Here is a 17,017-nt window from a genome sequence, read left to right as displayed (position 1 = left end):
ACGAAGGGGGGAGGGGGCAAAAAAGGAGAGCCGGGAGGGGAGGGAAACAACACTAATCATGACTGATGCGGAGAGGATTGGACAAGCAGCGAGGGGTTGCGCGGGGGAGAGAGGAGAAAAGAGGGTGGGCTTGCTAGAGTGCGGGGGGGCCCAAGGGCCCGTTGGAGGGGGGAGGAACGGCGGCGGGGGCGGGCTTAGCCTTCGCCTTCTTAGCGGGCGCCTTGGCCGATTTCTTGGCGCCAGCTGGCCCCGCGGCGGGCGCGGCGGCGGCGGTCTTCCTCTTCTTGCCAGCAGTCTTCGTCGGCCCGGCCTCGGCCGCCGCCGGCTCGCCCGTGCCCCCATCTCCCAACGGCTCCTCCCCTCCCGTCTTCGCCTGCGTGGCAAAAAACCCAAACGCTTCTTCGTCGTCGTCTTCCAGGTTCAATCCGTCTTGGCTCCATCCTATGCTCATCGGGCCTGATTGGTTGGCTGCTGCTGCCGCTTTCCGCTCTTCTCTAATCTTCACTCCTCCTGTTTTATTAATCAAAATAAATAAAAAAATCAATGCCCATAATCTACCAATCGTTGTCAGCAAAGGGAGCGAGCTTACGCAGGCCGCTTTGTACTTGCTTTTCCTTCACTGCCTCTCGTTTGGCGGCTTGAGCCCGCATCCCGGCCTCCAGCTCTTCCTCATCGAGCAAGAGGGACACGACTTCATTAGGCTTGGCCGCTTCACTAGGGCCGGTGGCCTCTGCGTTACCACTACTGGACCCGACGACCGCATCTTGTACAGTCTTCTTCGTCCGCGCCAGCTTCAAGATCCGCTCATCAATAGTCCCTGTCGTGATCAATCGGTAGACTGTCACTTGGCGCTTCTGGCCCAGACGATGAGCACGATCCATGGCTTGTTGGTCGTTCTACCAGGAAGGAAGCCATCAAAATAGTCATGAGTTGATGGGGCTTCGATGGAATCAAACAAAATATTTAACCTACCGAAGGATTCCAATCACAGTCGTAGAAGATGACCGTGTCTGCAGCCGTCAAGTTGATACCCAAGCCACCTGCTCTTGTCGACAAGAGGAAGATGAAGATTTCCGGGCGGTTCTGCCAATCCATGACCATATCTCTTCTCTCTGAGATGGTGGAACTGCCATCGAGTCTCAAGTAACGATAATGGCGGAAGCTGAGATACTCCTCCATCAAATCGATCATCCGTGTCATTTGGAAATAGATCAGCACTCGATGGCCACCCGTCTTGAGTTCTTGTAAAAGACTGTCCAGGCGAGCCAGTTTGCCGGAATCGAGCATGAGTTTTTCGAGGAGAGGGACCTGCATGAATGACCGTGGTAGCTGATCTTCTGCCGACATGCCCATGACCCCAGCGGATGAAATACCACTGAACGTGACCTGGTATCGTTCGGAAAGCGTGGGTGATTCTCGTGCAGGATGGGGTAGCCCAAACAAGAATAATCGGGTCATTGGGTCAAACCGATTCCGTTGCTGTTCCAGCTCAAACCCTCGGTCGGCGCAGTAAAGATCAGGAGGGGGCGCTACAGCAGACTCGTTGTAGGTTTGAACATCCGATCGATTCATCCGGGAACATTTCCGGAATTCTTCTGTGATCTCATTAAGCTGTGTCACACCCAAATCATTCGGAACTCGAGGGAGTAACTCGGCTTTGGCAAAGATTTGCAAGGTTTCCAAATCTGAGGCAATTGAATCAGGAAGCCTGGAGGAGATAGAAACATATCAAAAAAAAAAAAAGTGCCAATAGCTGTGAGAGCGAAAACGAGAAGACTTACTGTGCTCCCGAGGCCAATTCGCGGGCTTGATTCCTTCCTCGTATCAAGTAGGGGATTCTCTGAGCAGTTTTCCCGTGGGCAATGAGCTCGACTTCTCCCGGTCCAAGATCAAGCATTTTAGCCCACGAGGGAACAACTGAGCCCTCAGGACCGGCTTTCATGACGTTGGGTACTGACCAGATGTTCATAAGTCGATCCAGAAATTTCGTGTCGAATCCCGCTCGGGATGAGGGGCCTGGCACCGAGAGAATTCCACCATCACGGTAGAAAGCTCGAGGAATCGAATGCTGGATCAGACTTCGAGTGGCATAGGGGCAGTCCAACACATCCCCGTCTCGGGCGACGTTCGCAGTGAAGTTCAAGGAAGCAAACGATAATGGTGCAGTCACATCGGCTCGCTCGAACAATTCGGGATGGTTGCAGACCTTCCTGAATTGCATGATCAAGTTCATCAAACGCTTCACGGCAGCATCGTCGTTCGAGAGAGAAGTCGCCTTTTGTACCAGATCTGCAATCGACATATTCTCGCGTAGACGACTGTACATCAACTTCTGTCGGGGCGTCAACCCGCAAGCAACATCGATTTCGATCTTGTCGCCTAGTTCGTTCTGGACATTCTTCTTGATTCTCCGAAGCATGAAAGGTTTGAGGATCATGTGCAGTCTTCTTAACTGATGCTCGTTCATACCGCCCGCCTTGTCGACGCTATTTTCGATGTCCTTCGAAAACCATTCACTGAACTCTTCGTGCGAGTCAAACAACTGCGGCATGATGAAGTGCAACAGGGCCCAGAGCTCTGTGAAGAAAATAGGTGTCAGCCAATCATCTTTTGGACAATAACAAGCAGATCGACACATACCCGTCATTGAGTTTTGAATTGGAGTTCCAGTTAACAGGAGCCGATTTCGGCAATGAAATCCCAACAAGGTTTTCCAACGTGTGCTGGTTGAGCTTTTGATAGCCTGAGCTTCGTCCAAAATCATGTACTGCCATTTCAACGTTTGGAAGTATTTCTCATCTTGCACCACCTATCCAAGTCATGTGATCAAACAGGCTCCATGGTAAGCTTACCTAACAGCATGAGAAGCACGTCAAGAAGAGTGAGAGAACGTACCAGTTGGTAACTAGTGATGACCACATGGAATGGCGCATCACGATCGTATCTCAAGTGTTTCCGGTTCCAAAACTTCCGCAAGATCGTTCGGTCTTTGACACTCCCCCAGTAAGGGATCGGTTTGAGGGCAGGGACGAAGCGGGTGATCTCTTGCTGCCAGTTATGCAGGGTCGATGCAGGAGCGATCACCAAAAAAGGGCCCCAAATGTTGTGGACCTCGGCCAGATAGGCCATCAAGGAAATCGATTGAACCGTCTGTGTCAAACAAGCAACAAATTGATCAACTCCAATCACTACTATCCAGCCGAAAGATGGGTAACATACCTTGCCGAGTCCCATCTCATCAGCCAAAATTCCGTTGATGCCTTGCTCGTAGAGGTTAGCTAGCCAATTGAGCCCTTTGAGTTGGTATTCTTTGAGTTCGGCCATCAGAAGCTTGGGTTGCTTGACTTGAATATCGCCCGCCATGGTGGGGTTTTGGAAATTAAGATCGTCTCGATCGACTACCGGGAAAAAAATATGGGAATTCAGACATGGATGTCTAAGCTTATCTCAGTCGAACGTGAACAGAAAGACTGACTGTCAATGTCAGTGACCGGCTGGGCATCCTGACTGGTAGCAGGAGCAGTGGCTGCCAACTTCTCGGCGGCGGCATGGTCAAACGCTTGCGCGCGTTGCTTGGCAGCATCGACAGCCTTGAGAGCGTTCCGGGCTGCATGAGCATGCAAGTTGAATTCGTCATCTGCACACGTAGTAAGGACAATTCAGTTAGACGAGTCACATCTCCTTAACAGAATCGAGAAAAACAACACACCATCGTCGAAGTTGATTTCACCAAGATCCTTATCCGTTGTTGCAATCTGAGTGATGTCAGCTAGCTCAACCTTCTGTCCGCTTGTGGTGGAAATGGTTGTTGACTGCTCGGCAGAAGCCGCAGCGGGCGCTGCGCCCGCTGTGTCTTCGCTTTCCTCCGCCTCTTTAGCTACACGAGCAAACCTATTTGTCAGTATCTGGCTGGAGACAAAAGGTTTGAATAAAGAGGAAAAGTCCTGACTTTTGATCTTATTGCCAACGAAATGAGAGTAAAGCTCGGTCTGAGTGATCAAAAAGTTCAATTTCCTGGCCTGCCGCTTGACTTCTCTCATCTCGTCTTCCTTTTTGGCTCGGTCGATAGCTTCCTTATCCGCTTTGCGCCTTGTCTCTCGCTCACGTTTCTCATTACTGCGATAATACACCAGGAGCTAAACACACAGAGACACGACACGACTAATAAGTAATAGACCACAGGACTTAGAAAGATATGTGACTACGTACCTCTCGCATGATCCTTTTGGCTTTAATCTGAACTTCCTTGGATGATTTGGTTCTAGCGATAATGCGGCGTGCCTCCCGACTGACCAAGGCGCTCAGCCGTTTGGAATAAACAGCCCGACTGAGACTGGCGGCCTGCTGGGTCTTGCAAACCCGTGGAATGTCTTTGCGGGCGATCGAGAGCCAAATCTGTCGCCGACCTTCTTCGATAGCGTCCCAACGTTTGTTGGCCAAAGCCTTCGGATTAGCCACAGCCCGCTCGCGCAACGGGAGCGACATGTCGAGCAGCTCTGTAGAGTCTTGGTAAGGCTCGGTCCCATACGGCAGGCTGTGTCCCCAAGCTGGCAAATTGCGCGATTGGAGCCGACGGGTGGCGGGGTCAATGTGAGGTTGAGCAGGTTGAACTTGGCGCCGCGTTGAAGAGGCGTCGGCGGTGTGATGGGATTGTGAAGCTTCGAACGCTAGTTTAGACGTTGAAGCAGACGAGTGTGGCAATTGAGGTGGTACGCTATTCGCGTGCGCAGAACTTTTTTCACGAGCCAGATGGGCCTGAGATGGTAGTCCACTGACGGTCCGGCGCGCGCCTTGGGGATGAGGTGGACGGGCAGAAGTGCTCGATGAAGCAGAAGGGTGATGGATGACTGGAGTTGGACCCTCCGGGGTGGCATATTCGCTGCTAGCTTCCTCATTCGGGTATTCATGAGGTTCGGGAAAAGCTCGCTTTCTCTTGGCAGTCGTGCTGGTGTTTGAAACCCGGGGATTTGTGCGTGAGGCTTTGGGGCCCATAGGGACGGGATGAGGGTTGCTTAGACCACTGGAATGGCCACCCGGCGAGTTCAGCAGATTGGCCAAATTCGACGGAACTCTTGCATTAGTCACGTCATCCATCTGAAAGTCGCCGGCTTCATGGAGCAAAACTGCTTCTTGTTGTGAGGATTGGCCTTGTTTGCGAAACCGGTGAGTTGGATGTTGGTGAGCTGGGAGGCCGTACTGATCGAGATTGGAGCTGTTGAGAACGGGTAGACGGAGCGGGTTCTGATTTTCGTGAGCCCATTCTCTTTGGGAGTGCTGTGATTCTGCTGCCATCAAGGCTTCAGATTCTTGGAGCGTCTGGGCTTCGAATCGGGCCAGTTCCAACTTGCCCTCTGCGCGTCGCTGGAGTTGGCGTTGTGATTCCTCCGAATCGCGCTGGAGCTGGGCCTGAGCCAGCTCGACATGTCTCTGCGCCTGTTCTTCCTCCTTTCGTTTGTCAGACTCCTCCTTGGCTTGCCGACGTTTTTCCCGGGCACGTATCTTAGCCGCCGCCGCCGATTCCTTTTTCCGGCGTTTCTTCTCTTCTTCTGCTGCCTCCCGCTCGACTTGGAGGGCCTCCTCGGCGAGGCGGTTCCTCTCCTGACGAAGGCGTTCTTCTTCCCGAACACGGCGTTGTTCGATCCGGGCACGCTTGAGTCGCCGAGCCTGGTCCGCTTGATCGCCGGCCCAGCCCGTAACACGGGCTGCTGTTTCCTGATGCTTGGCCGATTCCCATTCGTCGTGACCTTTTTCGAGTAAGCGCTCCTTGCGACGACAGGAGACCATGTACTGGTTCAACGAGTCGCTCCAGACCTCTGCAAAGTCGTCGAGATCCATGTTATCGGAGGATGCATAGCCTTCAGGCTCGGGGTAAGGGTGCTTTGTGATGGTCGGAAGAGCATCAAGCTGGAGGTCTTCTAGAGCATCGCTATCCAGTATTCGATCGAGGTATCGTTTCGGAAGTTCTCCCGTGGGTTTTTTGGGTGCTGAGGAGGCTTTCTAGACAGCGCCAAATCCAAGCCAGATAAATAAACAGAGAAAACAGCGGCGAAAGATGTGAGCACTGACCTGTTTTGTGGATGGGGGCATTGCTTCTGAAGCGGGGTTTGGTTTGGGTGGGGCGGGTGAATCGGTGGAGGAGGGGGATGTGGGGGAGACAGAGGAAGGGACGAGAGAGGCGACCGGAGAGGCGGGATGGTTGAGGATGTTTCTGAGGCTCATCTCGGCAGACTGAATTGGAGGTGGGTGGTGGCCCGATCTGAGGGTGGCGTGGCTCGGCAAGCAAGCGTATCCAGCCAGGTGCTCAGGGGAATTGGGTGATTGAGAGTGGAGAGGCAGTGGGCACGGCAGGCTGCAGGACAGCGGTGATCCGTGGGGGAAGACGGGGGGGTTGGAGGGAGGCGGCCAGTGGGGGGGGGAGAGAGTCGAACGGAGAGGGGGAATGAGGGCGGAATATGTAGGAAGCAAGCCAGACTGGATGGGTCCAGGTTGGCTGGGGGGGGCGGCAGGGGGTTGGGATGAGTATTTATGTGTAGCGGGAGGAGATGACGTGTTGGAGGACGAAGATCGGATCGCCCAGGCGCAAGTGGTCGGATGGCCCCCGCTGGCTGAAGACAGAGAGAGAGTATACTTATGCGGCTGGAGGGGCACACTTGGTGTGTGTCAGGTGTAGACTGCTGCTAGCACTATAAGTATGTGTCGGACTCAGTTTCGAAGGGAACGGTCGATCGGGATGGCAGCTGGAGGGTAAAATTAAATAAATAAGTAAAACAACGGGGAAAGGGATTGGGCTGCTGCAGACCGGACGGCGGCGATGGTTGCTCGAAGCGAGAGTGGTCGGGAGAAGCTTAGCCCGGCGAGGGATCCGTTGCCAGTCGGTTGTTGCGGGCGGAGGGAGTGAGCCGGGATGGGTGAGATGGATTAGGAGGGAGGAGGGGGAGAGGGGTGTGTGTTCAGGGGAAGGACGGAATGGCGCTGGTGCTGGCCGGGAGGGATGGATGGGATGGGAAGAGCCACGCCGAGAGCACCCAAGGAACATCACCACCACCGGAAACACCTCTCGACACTCCGCAGAACACCATACAACACATATCCCACATCCCACATCCAGCCCAGCCAGCGAGCACCGAGCACGCGCCACTCAAGTATGTACAACACACCCAACACCCATCCCGCCTCCCCCCTCCCACCCCACAGCTATCGGGCCCTCCACCATCCTCGTGGCTCGGAGGGCGCCCCGGAACCAGGGCCAACGGAAGCGGAACGCTCGAACGCCCGATCGATGCACGCGCCGGGCCGGCCGGAACGCCGACCGGAACCCACATCCGACTGCAGGCCAGCTCACATGTCCAGGCTTTGGATCAGTTGAAAGAACGCTTTGGTTGAATGATTGATTGGAGGAACCAAATCGCTGTTTTGCAGGAACGTGGCCTCCGCTGTCGACAGACCGGGCGGCGCGGTTCGGTACTCCGAAGGGCTTTCTCACACTCCACCCGATCAAACCATCTCAAAATTAGCAAAAACCAATCCTGCAAGAAAGACCCCCCAATCGATTCCACGGGCGAAAACACACGCAGCCGAGGATCTCAGACTCCACTTCTGTCTTGGCAATAATCCGTGGACACACTTGCGAATTATACGGACCAACATGCGGTTATCCAGCAAGTGTAACACAGGCCGAGGATGTTGCCACACGGCTCTGGGTCGACGACGGCAGCCCGCTGGCTCAGAAACGACGGCGGCCCGCTGGCTCAGATCGACCTGCAGACTCACCCATCCCCGCCCACCACCCCCATCCCCCCAATCAATCAGCTCACAAGCCAAGCAAGCTGACCGACCGACCACCGGCTCCAGGATAAGGCGGACACCCCGAAAAGCACTACCCGATATGGCCCCCCGGGTGCGGGGAGCTGTGCATACAACAACTGCATCTTGGCACTTGACAAAAAGTCTCTCGAACGGCGTCCCCGCGGGACCCTCGCCAGAGGAAAGCCTACCGGCTGGCCTGAACACTTTGGGTCGAGAATTGCATCTCTTTGGCAATCAACAGCTGTTCAAACTAAATCAACTATCCTGCACCATTTTCTGAGGAGATGGATCTGTTGTAGCCTTGCTTCTCAGGCACCTTTTGATGCCTTTTTTGGAGTGATTTGGACCAACATGAGCAGCTGCTTGAAATTGCTAGTTAGCCATGTCCTTGGATTCTGCCAGGTAGAGGAGCCATTTGGATCATTAGGTCACAGATGCTCCCACGGTCCGATGACTACTAGGAGCCAGGTATCATGAGAACTTCCTGTCAACTTTGAATAGATCAGATTTTGCAGGGAAATTGGGATCACTTTGGTGATCTTTGGGGACCTGGATTTCCTTGCAAAGTCTCAAATCTGGCGGTACAGATCTGACTTTCCAGATTGGCAGGCTTCCCTTTGGCATTTAGAGAGCTCTAGATGCCCCTCTAACTCCTCAATTAAGACCTCTGCCAAATCAACAATCAGTGCACATGAAAGTTGCAAGCTGTAGGGTTAGCAAAACATTTGCCCTCCTACCAAAAATTAAGATTATGGGTGTGTAAATTGAGATCTGGGAGGCTCCCAGACTCAACAGGAAGTCCTCCAATACATACTGTGTTTTGCAGAATTATTGGATTATTTTCCGAAATTTCTGGTTTCGTTGACCGGGGGCAATCACATACTTTTTATGTCTTTTCTGCATGGTGCACCTGACAGATGTTAGATGAGGCCCAAGGCCAAATCCACCCCAGGAGCCAACATCATCCAGAAAACTGTCTTGGAGTTGGGTTAGAGACAAACCAAGTTCATATTTAGAACCGGAGTGCCTTCTTTGCTCTACCACCCACTGCCCAGGGCCATCAGCCACTGCCCTCTGCCCGTGTGGAGGGGGCAGGGAGGGGCTGACCAAGCACTGGGCTGTTACAGACGGACATCCCAGGCGGAAGTCAATCTGGAGGTGAGGTTTAAATTTAGGTGTGGATTTTTTTCTACATGTGCTTAGAAAACCTTGAATGCAAGGTTGGCCTAAGGTTTGGTGTGAAGTTTGAATTACATTTAAGTGCACAGCAAAACCGGAAGAGTTGAGAAAAATCCAACAATTTCTGCAACACACAGAAACATATTTTTTCTGAATTGGCAGTCAAGTGTCAGACATGTGTGTACCTGATACCAGATATATCTGCTGGAATATCCAGTCCTGAAAGGGTTGGATTGTTCACAATGTTATTTTCCTTACAGAACAATTCTTGCAAGGGGAGGGAGTTATTTAGAAATTTAAAGCTGTAGGTAGTATGCATCAAGCCTTGTGCTTCTGATGGTGCCATGATGGGATTTTTATCCAAATACTATCAGGATAGCTTTTAATGGTGCCAAGGGTGGGATGTTTATCCAAAGATTAGTTGGGTATATAGGCCCAGGGGGATGAAATCAATCCCCAGCCATTTAGCTGGTAGTGGTAGCTCCCCCCCCCCCCTCAACACACCAACTTTGGATTCAAGTCCCTCAATTTGGTGGGTAGTCATGAGGAACTTGTGTTAAGTTCAATCAAAACTTGAGTGTGCACTTCTTCCCTTGTGGAAGGTTGTGGTCTTGCTACTCTTAGCTTTATCATACCTGCTGGTGTCACTCATTCATGACCTGTTATTTACAGGTCTTACCCTCAATTAGGGAGCTTCATGTGACACCAGTGGTGGCTAGTATATCATGGATGTAAGAGACATGGGTTCAACTCCCATAGGACACATATAATTTTATGGAGTTTCACACCTTTCTAATAAAAAAATACATCAAACAACCAGTGCATCTTGCTGAGCATCAATACTTGAGTGTGCACTTCTTGTAACCTATTTCAATACTGACATTCCTGAAAAGCTTGTGGTTGGGTAGGCTCAACTTGTGGATGGCAGATTTCAGCCTCCAAGCCTTTATTGCTGCTGCATGTCAGGTTGTCTACAGTGATATGATCAGAAGAAAAACCCTGGGCCTCAAGGGTCCTACAATTGGAATCCTGGAGAAATTTTACATTGCTCAGGCCCTTTGCCACACAAGCACCATTTGCCCCATGGCCAGCAGGGCACCCACATTTGTCAGAAAAGAAATGGCTCCACCAGGACTTGGACCCAGGTTGGGCTAGCTCTAGGTGCCTGCTTGACCACTAAGCTACAAATCTTGAGTTGCCTGATTCATAATCTAACAACATTGAGCAAAACCAGTTAACCAGAGGGGTTTTGCCTACCTATACAGTGAAGATGTACAGGCCTATGTGGCAGAAATGCAGAAATCATTATCAGCCACACAAGCCTAGGGTTGAAAGTGGGTTGGGTTGACCTGCCGGGTGCCCAACCTGTGTTGGGTCTGGGGCCGGGTTTGGGTTGGCTTTTGTCTCAAAAACTGGTTTTTGACCCAACCCACCACAGACACATTAGATTTTTGGGTTGGGTTTGGGCAGCCTATTTTCTAATTGGGTTGGCCTGCAACCCAACTACAACACCTCCAACAGTAAATTTGGGGGTTTTTGGCGCCTAATAGGTTGGGTCAACCCAAGACCTGTTGGGTCAGAAATCAACCTGACCCAAAACAGTTAGACATTGGGTTGGGTTTGGGCAGCATATTTTCAAATCTGACCCAACCCAACCTGACCCATACTAAATTCTGGGTTGGGTTCGGGCACTGTTTCCCAACCCAAACCCAACCCGGTTTCATCCCTACACAAGCCCACATGCTTTTTGTAAGCCCCCCTGAGGGAGACCAAAGGGATGGAATTTGGCCTCACAGCCTCAGGTGATTTTGGCCTGAGGCATACATCAAATTTTGAGGTCTTTTTACCCTTCTGTCTTTGTGTAATATCCCTCTACATTCAGAATTAGACTCATACAAAGCTTGACTATCTTGTGTCTAGAGATGCCACAGCAGGTACCTGTGTCATTTACCTTCAAACTGCTTTTAAGTGGTTGTGAGTGAGGAAAATCAATATGTGATAATGGAGGACTTCCTGTCAATCTGGGAACTCAGATTTTTCCAGATTTTGCGGGGAAATCTGGGCTTGTTTGTCCCAAATCCTAGGTCTGCCTAGATTTCCCTGTGAAATCTGGGAAAATCTGGGCTTTCAAATTGGCGGGAAGTCTTCCAATTTCAGTCCATCAAGTACTGCTTGTAGTTACTTGAGGAAGACACTCAGCCAACCGCATGGGCCAGCACAAGTGAGAGTATAGAATTCAAATACCTGCAAACATTACCTGAGGAGGAGGCTAGAGTTATAGCTCTTATATCATACAACCTTGAGTTCTAAACAAATAAAAACAAGCTAAAAGCGTATAAGTAAACACCTTCATTTCCTTATATTTCTCTATCCGTAAAGTTGTACTTTCTTTATCTTTGAAAATACAACATTATTACCCCTTGCATCTTGTGTCCGCCCGTCACATAAGAGACGCCGGCTCACAGGGATCTATGTAACAAGGATGGTGGACATCTATTTGTACAGATTTGCACCCTTCCTGTCCGCGCCTTGCCATGATTGTGGATCAATGTACCAATTAAAACCCCACCCCAACAACGAGTACTGATGGGCCACACGAGAAGCTGCTCTGATTGGTTTTTTTGGGGGTGCCATGGGCTACTACTTAGTAATATTCCATCCTACATTTTGTGTTTAATGACAATGCTCTATGTCCAGCCTCCCTGGAGATCCCAGCAACCTCGTTGGCACATATCCGCGCCGTCTGCCCGAGTGCCCAATTATTAAGCGCTGACTCGACGATTTTTAAGACAAGTCGCAGAGTGCATGGTCACAAAACCCCGCATGTCCCAGCGAGCGTTTTATCGCAGAGCGGTGCTGAAAACCGGAGAGCAGAGGTCGACGAAGAAAACACTTTTGAAGTGAATATTCGCAAATTTTGCTCGGTATTGCACCCTGGTTAGCTCGGTAAGAATCTTGAGCTGACTTGCTCGTGCCGTCTGAATGAACTCTTTGGGACGCTGTCAGTCGGGTGGACATACAGACCTCTCGTTGAGGAACTCAAACAGAACTGGCATCCGAACCCTTGTAACAAGTACATAATCCCGAGTCAGGCAATCAGCTTCATGCCTGCGGACACGCATAGGGACTTTAATGCTCACGTCTCCACTCTTTCGATATTTCGGCTCCTGGATTCGTGGTCAACTAGATCGAAGCTGAAGAATACATAACACAGGTTTTCAATTTTTTTCGCCGTATGTCGCCGTTAGCCACTCTAGTTGGACCAAGATAGCGCTGATCACAACCCATGAGGCCTTCTCGGCTATGTTCCCTTTCATATCCCACCGGCACGAAGCGCATTGTGCTCGTTCTGTTTGCTTTTACTTGCAATCTCCTGATAGCGGTGGCTCAAATCCCAAACTCCGCTAGCATACAACCAGCCACTGATCACATCAATCGCTCATACTCAAATAACTTCTCAGCAATCGGTAATCTATCTCAAGAGCTTCCAGAGAATTCAAGAAATTGCACTATTGCTCTAGATCAGAATGATCATTCCATCTTCGAAGCGGTTCCTCAAACAAATTTTGGTGAAAAGAAGGTTTCAGATTTCGCCGACGAGCAGTTCAGTTCGTCATTTTTCAGCGGCGATTCCGGGGAGGCTCAAAGGAAACAACTGGAAAAAATCACGGATACCCTACACCGCCTTAGGCAAGCAAGAGACAATCCACAGGTCCTTGAGGCCCATCAAGCACTTAAGCTTTACCTCTGGAAAGAAATTCAACAAGCTGAGACTCTCCTAGAGACGATGAGAGCTTGGCTCATACGAATCTTCGACCAGAAAGACCTGAATCCAGAGCAGTTCAAGTCGGCCAAAGAATTGAAGAAAGGACTTCGGGCAGAGGAAGAGGTTCTCTGGGACGACATTTGGAAGTCAGAAGAGGAAGACTACAGATTCAAGAAAAAGTCACAAGGTTTCTTCGGTTATTTTTACTCCTTATCCAAATTCTTTTTTGATAATCAGTATTGGGAGAAACAACAACTACGTCAATCGCTACGAAAAATCCTAAGTCAACTGCCACATCGGATATTGATGGAAGAGGAGCGAGTCATAATGCAACTAGAAAAAGTTCAAAAGGCAGGCTTTCAAATCAGCTGGCAAGAGCAGCGACTGGCAAGAAAAATCTCCGAGATGTCTCAAAATCTGAGTCTGACTGATTCTGAGATCAGCTGTTTTATTCCGCTTGACGTTGAAGAAGGAAATCTACTGGAGACAATTGGACATCGTACGGTGGCCGTTAGGAGAGAAGAGCAGGTGCATGGACTTGAAGGAAGATTGAAAAAAACTCTCAAAGATGGTCAACTGCATGGGATTGATTCAGAAGATCAGAAATTTATCCTGAATGAACTACAAGAGTTAATCAAGAAGGAAAAGGATGGCTTGGGATGGACGGAAGAGGATGCAGCATGGATGCAATCGTTGGAGAAGGAAAGCAAGAATTTAGAAAAGAAGAAGAAAGGATATCAACTCCACCAACTTGTGGCAACTCTAAAGATTAAGAAATTTGAGCAGAAGCAGAGCCGACTTCGCCAAATTGCAACCGATCTTCAACTCCGGAAAGCCTTCAATGTCTTGCAAGCCAATGCCCATGATCCAATGTCCTCAGAAAAACTAGCCCTGCGCTTGAAACTAGCTCAGAAACTCCAAGAGTACATGATAAACTCGCCTTCCAAAGCGCCACCTCATGAGGAACTGACAGAGCCCGACATCAAAGAGATCAAACAGCTAGCAAGACACTATTACCGGATGAAAGAACAGCTCAAGTTTCCCCTACACCCTGATCTGAAGGAAGTGGTAAGAAAACAGCTCGACAAGGAGGTGCTTTCGCCTGAGAAAGCTGCAATCCACCGGCTCAACCAATTGAAACACGACCAGAGAATAGAGCCCAGTCAGCAAGAACTATTAGACAAGCTGGAGCACGGAATCATGGGGCACGTTGTCGCGATTGGGCCAGAGGAAGTTCGAGTAGCTGAAGAGCACAGGAAGAGGCGCTTGGCAGTCCCTCAATCGGACAAGGCCAAAGAAGTCGAACGACTCCTCCACGGGACGCCAGAGCACACCTATCTTTTGCAGCAATCAGAACTAGATAAAGTAGAGCTCTACAACAAGGCAATCCATTCCACCCCCCTATGGGAGTTTCGGAACGAGAACAAACCAAAGGAAGCCATCAAGCACTTGCTGAATACTCCCTCTCATACGGGGCAGCCCGACTCAGACCACTCTCCACACTCCGCAAGATTCCTTACGTTTGCTGAGAGATGCAAGGTCTTGATACATTCCCAAGAGTTCAGAATACATTCCCAAGAGTTCAGAGCGCACTCAAATACCTCTCCTGAGAGCTTAGAACAACTTGCCTTCAAAAGACTACACCAAATGCAGGTCAATCCAGCTGGGGCAGAGATCCATGACAGTTTGGCCTCCAATAGAGACACAGCTATGTCCACTACCGAAGCAAAGGAGATAATTAAGAATTTGGCACTCAAAGAACACTTGGTTAGAACCTTCAGACCTGCTCCAGAGGACGCAAAATTGGCCAAGAAGTTGTCTGCAAACATCAAATTAGCCAACCTGAACAAAGAAGCTCTGGGGAAACTACAGCATCTTCTCCCAGATGAGCTTAATGAGCTAGGAAAGTTGATTCCACTTATTGGAGAGATTGACAAGAACTTCAAGAAATCTGCAGAATTCTTCCAAATTGTTGGCTTGCTTCAGAAAGCATCAGACCGGATCAGGTTCAGGCAATCCATCACCCACAATGATCGGCCAATAAACCTTCTCTTTCACGAATCAACCCTTGAAGCCACCCATCATTCACTTTTTCTCAAACATATCTCCAGAATCAAACATATTTACAACCATTTTGAAGATAGCTCAAGAAGTGTCCTTGCAGTCCTCAATGTTAATCTTCAAGCAACCTTAGGTGTTGAGAAAACTCAAGCAAATTGAAAAAATCAAATTATCATTGCGTTTTTTCTTCTTCAAAACCCCAAGCTTTCTTCATTTAGTTTGACTTCTTTCCAAAAAAAAAGCAATTCATATGGGATTTCAAGGGTTGAATTTCTTTCTGTATGTAACAGGTGTACTTATAGATTTAATTGGAACCAAGTTTTATGTGTTTTGGGTACCCATTGTTATAAAATGAAGCCACTTTCTGCATTTCAATCAAATCATTAATGTCTGCAGTCCTGCTACTGTGTAAATCTGCACCCTGCATAAAATTAACTCAAGCATAGAGAATTGATTTTTGGAAGCTAACTAGGTTTCAGTACTTCATCTTCCATAACTTACAATATAGAGCTCTCCTTTTTGGCTTCTTGTCTTGCATTCCAAATTTGTTGCACATTTCTTGACACCTGTAGAGCAGGGCTCATCTGCCAAAATCTGGTGATCTCAGCAAAGAGGATTCCTATGTCCTTCAAGCAAATCACATCAGGTATGGTATTGATAATTCATAGATGAAATAAATGAGATTACCATCTATCCATAGGGATTCTGAAATCAATGAGTTTAACATCTATCCATGGGGATTTTTAAATCAATTAGAGTACCATCTACGCATAGGAATTCCTGCAGTTAGTGAGAGCTCTGATGATAAAAGCCCCTCCTGCAAGAACAGAGTGTGATTTGGCATACTCCTAATAATGAAATGTTCTTTGGCACACTCCTAGGGAATAAATAATGTGCCAGAGGACCCAGGGGGGGTACTGCCCGCACCCGCCAGACGGTGTGGGGTGCCTGTTTTTTTTTTGAAAAAGCAGTGTGGTACCCAGGTACTGCCCCAGCTCATCCGGATGGTTTGGGCTTCCTGCCCCAATTCCCATGCCATATCACCAGATCTAGCCCCTGTGCAACATATCTGGAAGGAATCAAACAAACTTGTCAACCGGAGGGGATTACTTGGAAATAAAAGGTTGTATATAGCCTTGTTGTCTAGAAGGAAATTCTTCCAGGAAAAAATGCCAACATACTGCCAGTACACTTCTGGCACCCTCCGGAATGTTCCAGGTGTTTGGTTTTTTGAAAAAAGTGGTGTGGTACCCGGGTACCTCTTGCACTGGGGTCTGTTGGCACATTCTCTAATAGGGAAGGAGTTTGATTTGACACACTCCTACTTAGGGAATGAGTGTGCTTTGGTATACATGTTATCCCATATTTATTACTGGATATCCCACACAGGATATCTCATAGCAGTTGAAGTGATATATACCACTATATAACTCCTTCTCTCTCACAGCTAATATAGTCTCTAATAGCGGTGGGTAGTTATTGCTACGGTAACTTGTAACATAACAATAAAGTAACAAATTTTTGACCTTATTGCTATTGTTACTGGTAATGGCGCTGCGCTATCAATATTGCACTGGGGGAGTGCAATTTTTTGAAGGCAGTTGCAATATCTGTGCATGGAGCAGCCAATATTGAGTGAGATAACAAGCAATAAAAGTTCATTTTACAGCTAATTTGGCCCTTTATTTCTTGATGACGCGTTATCCAGCGGATAACGCGTTACTTTACTAGTAATGGTACTAAAAAAATTTGCAAGTTACTTTACATGGGTTACTGATAATAATAACGGCGGTTAGTTACTTTACTAAAATCTGCCAGATATTGTAAAGTAAAGTAACTACCCACCGCTGTCTCTATGCAGCCATGCTGCTGCCCTTGAGAGCAGTGAATTGAAGAACAGCTGACTGAGCCTGAACCAATCTGAGTTGTGATCTGGTTAAGCTTTCTTGATGGGATTCAAGACCACTCATCACAAATACCCACAATTGTCAAGGACTGAATAGAGCATCACCATAGTATCACTATGAAAAAAACTTGAGAAACCGGTGTCAGTTGATATGCAATTACTCTGATATTACTTTCAGTTTAACCTGGGTTATTCCCTTTTCATTCCATGCAACTAGATCAGCATGGTCTGTTAAGGTTTGGTGCTAAGCCACACCAGATCATTGCAGCAGCGGTGGGCAGATATGTTATCCAGAATTC

At 49.0% G+C, this 17,017-nt stretch overlaps 3 protein-coding genes across 3 annotated transcripts; 2 read left to right on the top strand and 1 right to left on the bottom strand.

Moving 5' to 3' along the window:
* Window positions 1–133: 133 nt before the first annotated feature.
* Window positions 134–6,219, bottom strand: PtA15_3A590 (uncharacterized protein; the record flags this gene model as incomplete). Its single annotated transcript, XM_053167572.1, has 12 exons — window positions 134–510; window positions 590–896; window positions 973–1,708; window positions 1,782–2,577; window positions 2,641–2,809; window positions 2,896–3,150; window positions 3,220–3,398; window positions 3,476–3,637; window positions 3,710–3,877; window positions 3,950–4,136; window positions 4,210–5,997; window positions 6,067–6,219. The coding sequence occupies 12 exons, from the start codon at window positions 6,217–6,219 to the stop codon at window positions 134–136; spliced, it is 5,277 nt and encodes a 1,758-aa protein (XP_053018776.1).
* A 925-nt stretch (window positions 6,220–7,144) lies between these two features.
* PtA15_3A589 (uncharacterized protein) lies at window positions 7,145–7,856 on the top strand (the record flags this gene model as incomplete). Its single annotated transcript, XM_053167570.1, has 3 exons — window positions 7,145–7,344; window positions 7,420–7,598; window positions 7,660–7,856. 3 exons carry the CDS (start codon window positions 7,145–7,147, stop codon window positions 7,854–7,856), a joined length of 576 nt encoding a protein of 191 aa, XP_053018775.1.
* Window positions 7,857–12,271: 4,415 nt separating this feature from the next.
* Window positions 12,272–14,971, top strand: PtA15_3A588 (uncharacterized protein; the record flags this gene model as incomplete). Its single annotated transcript, XM_053167569.1, has 1 exon — window positions 12,272–14,971. The coding sequence occupies one exon, from the start codon at window positions 12,272–12,274 to the stop codon at window positions 14,969–14,971; it is 2,700 nt and encodes an 899-aa protein (XP_053018774.1).
* Window positions 14,972–17,017: the final 2,046 nt, after the last annotated feature.

Source organism: Puccinia triticina, chromosome 3A (genome assembly GCF_026914185.1).
Source record: "Puccinia triticina chromosome 3A, complete sequence".
NCBI classification, from domain to species: domain Eukaryota; kingdom Fungi; phylum Basidiomycota; class Pucciniomycetes; order Pucciniales; family Pucciniaceae; genus Puccinia; species Puccinia triticina.
Note: the sequence above shows the minus strand (reverse complement) of the source record. Positions and strands in the feature narration are given on the sequence as shown.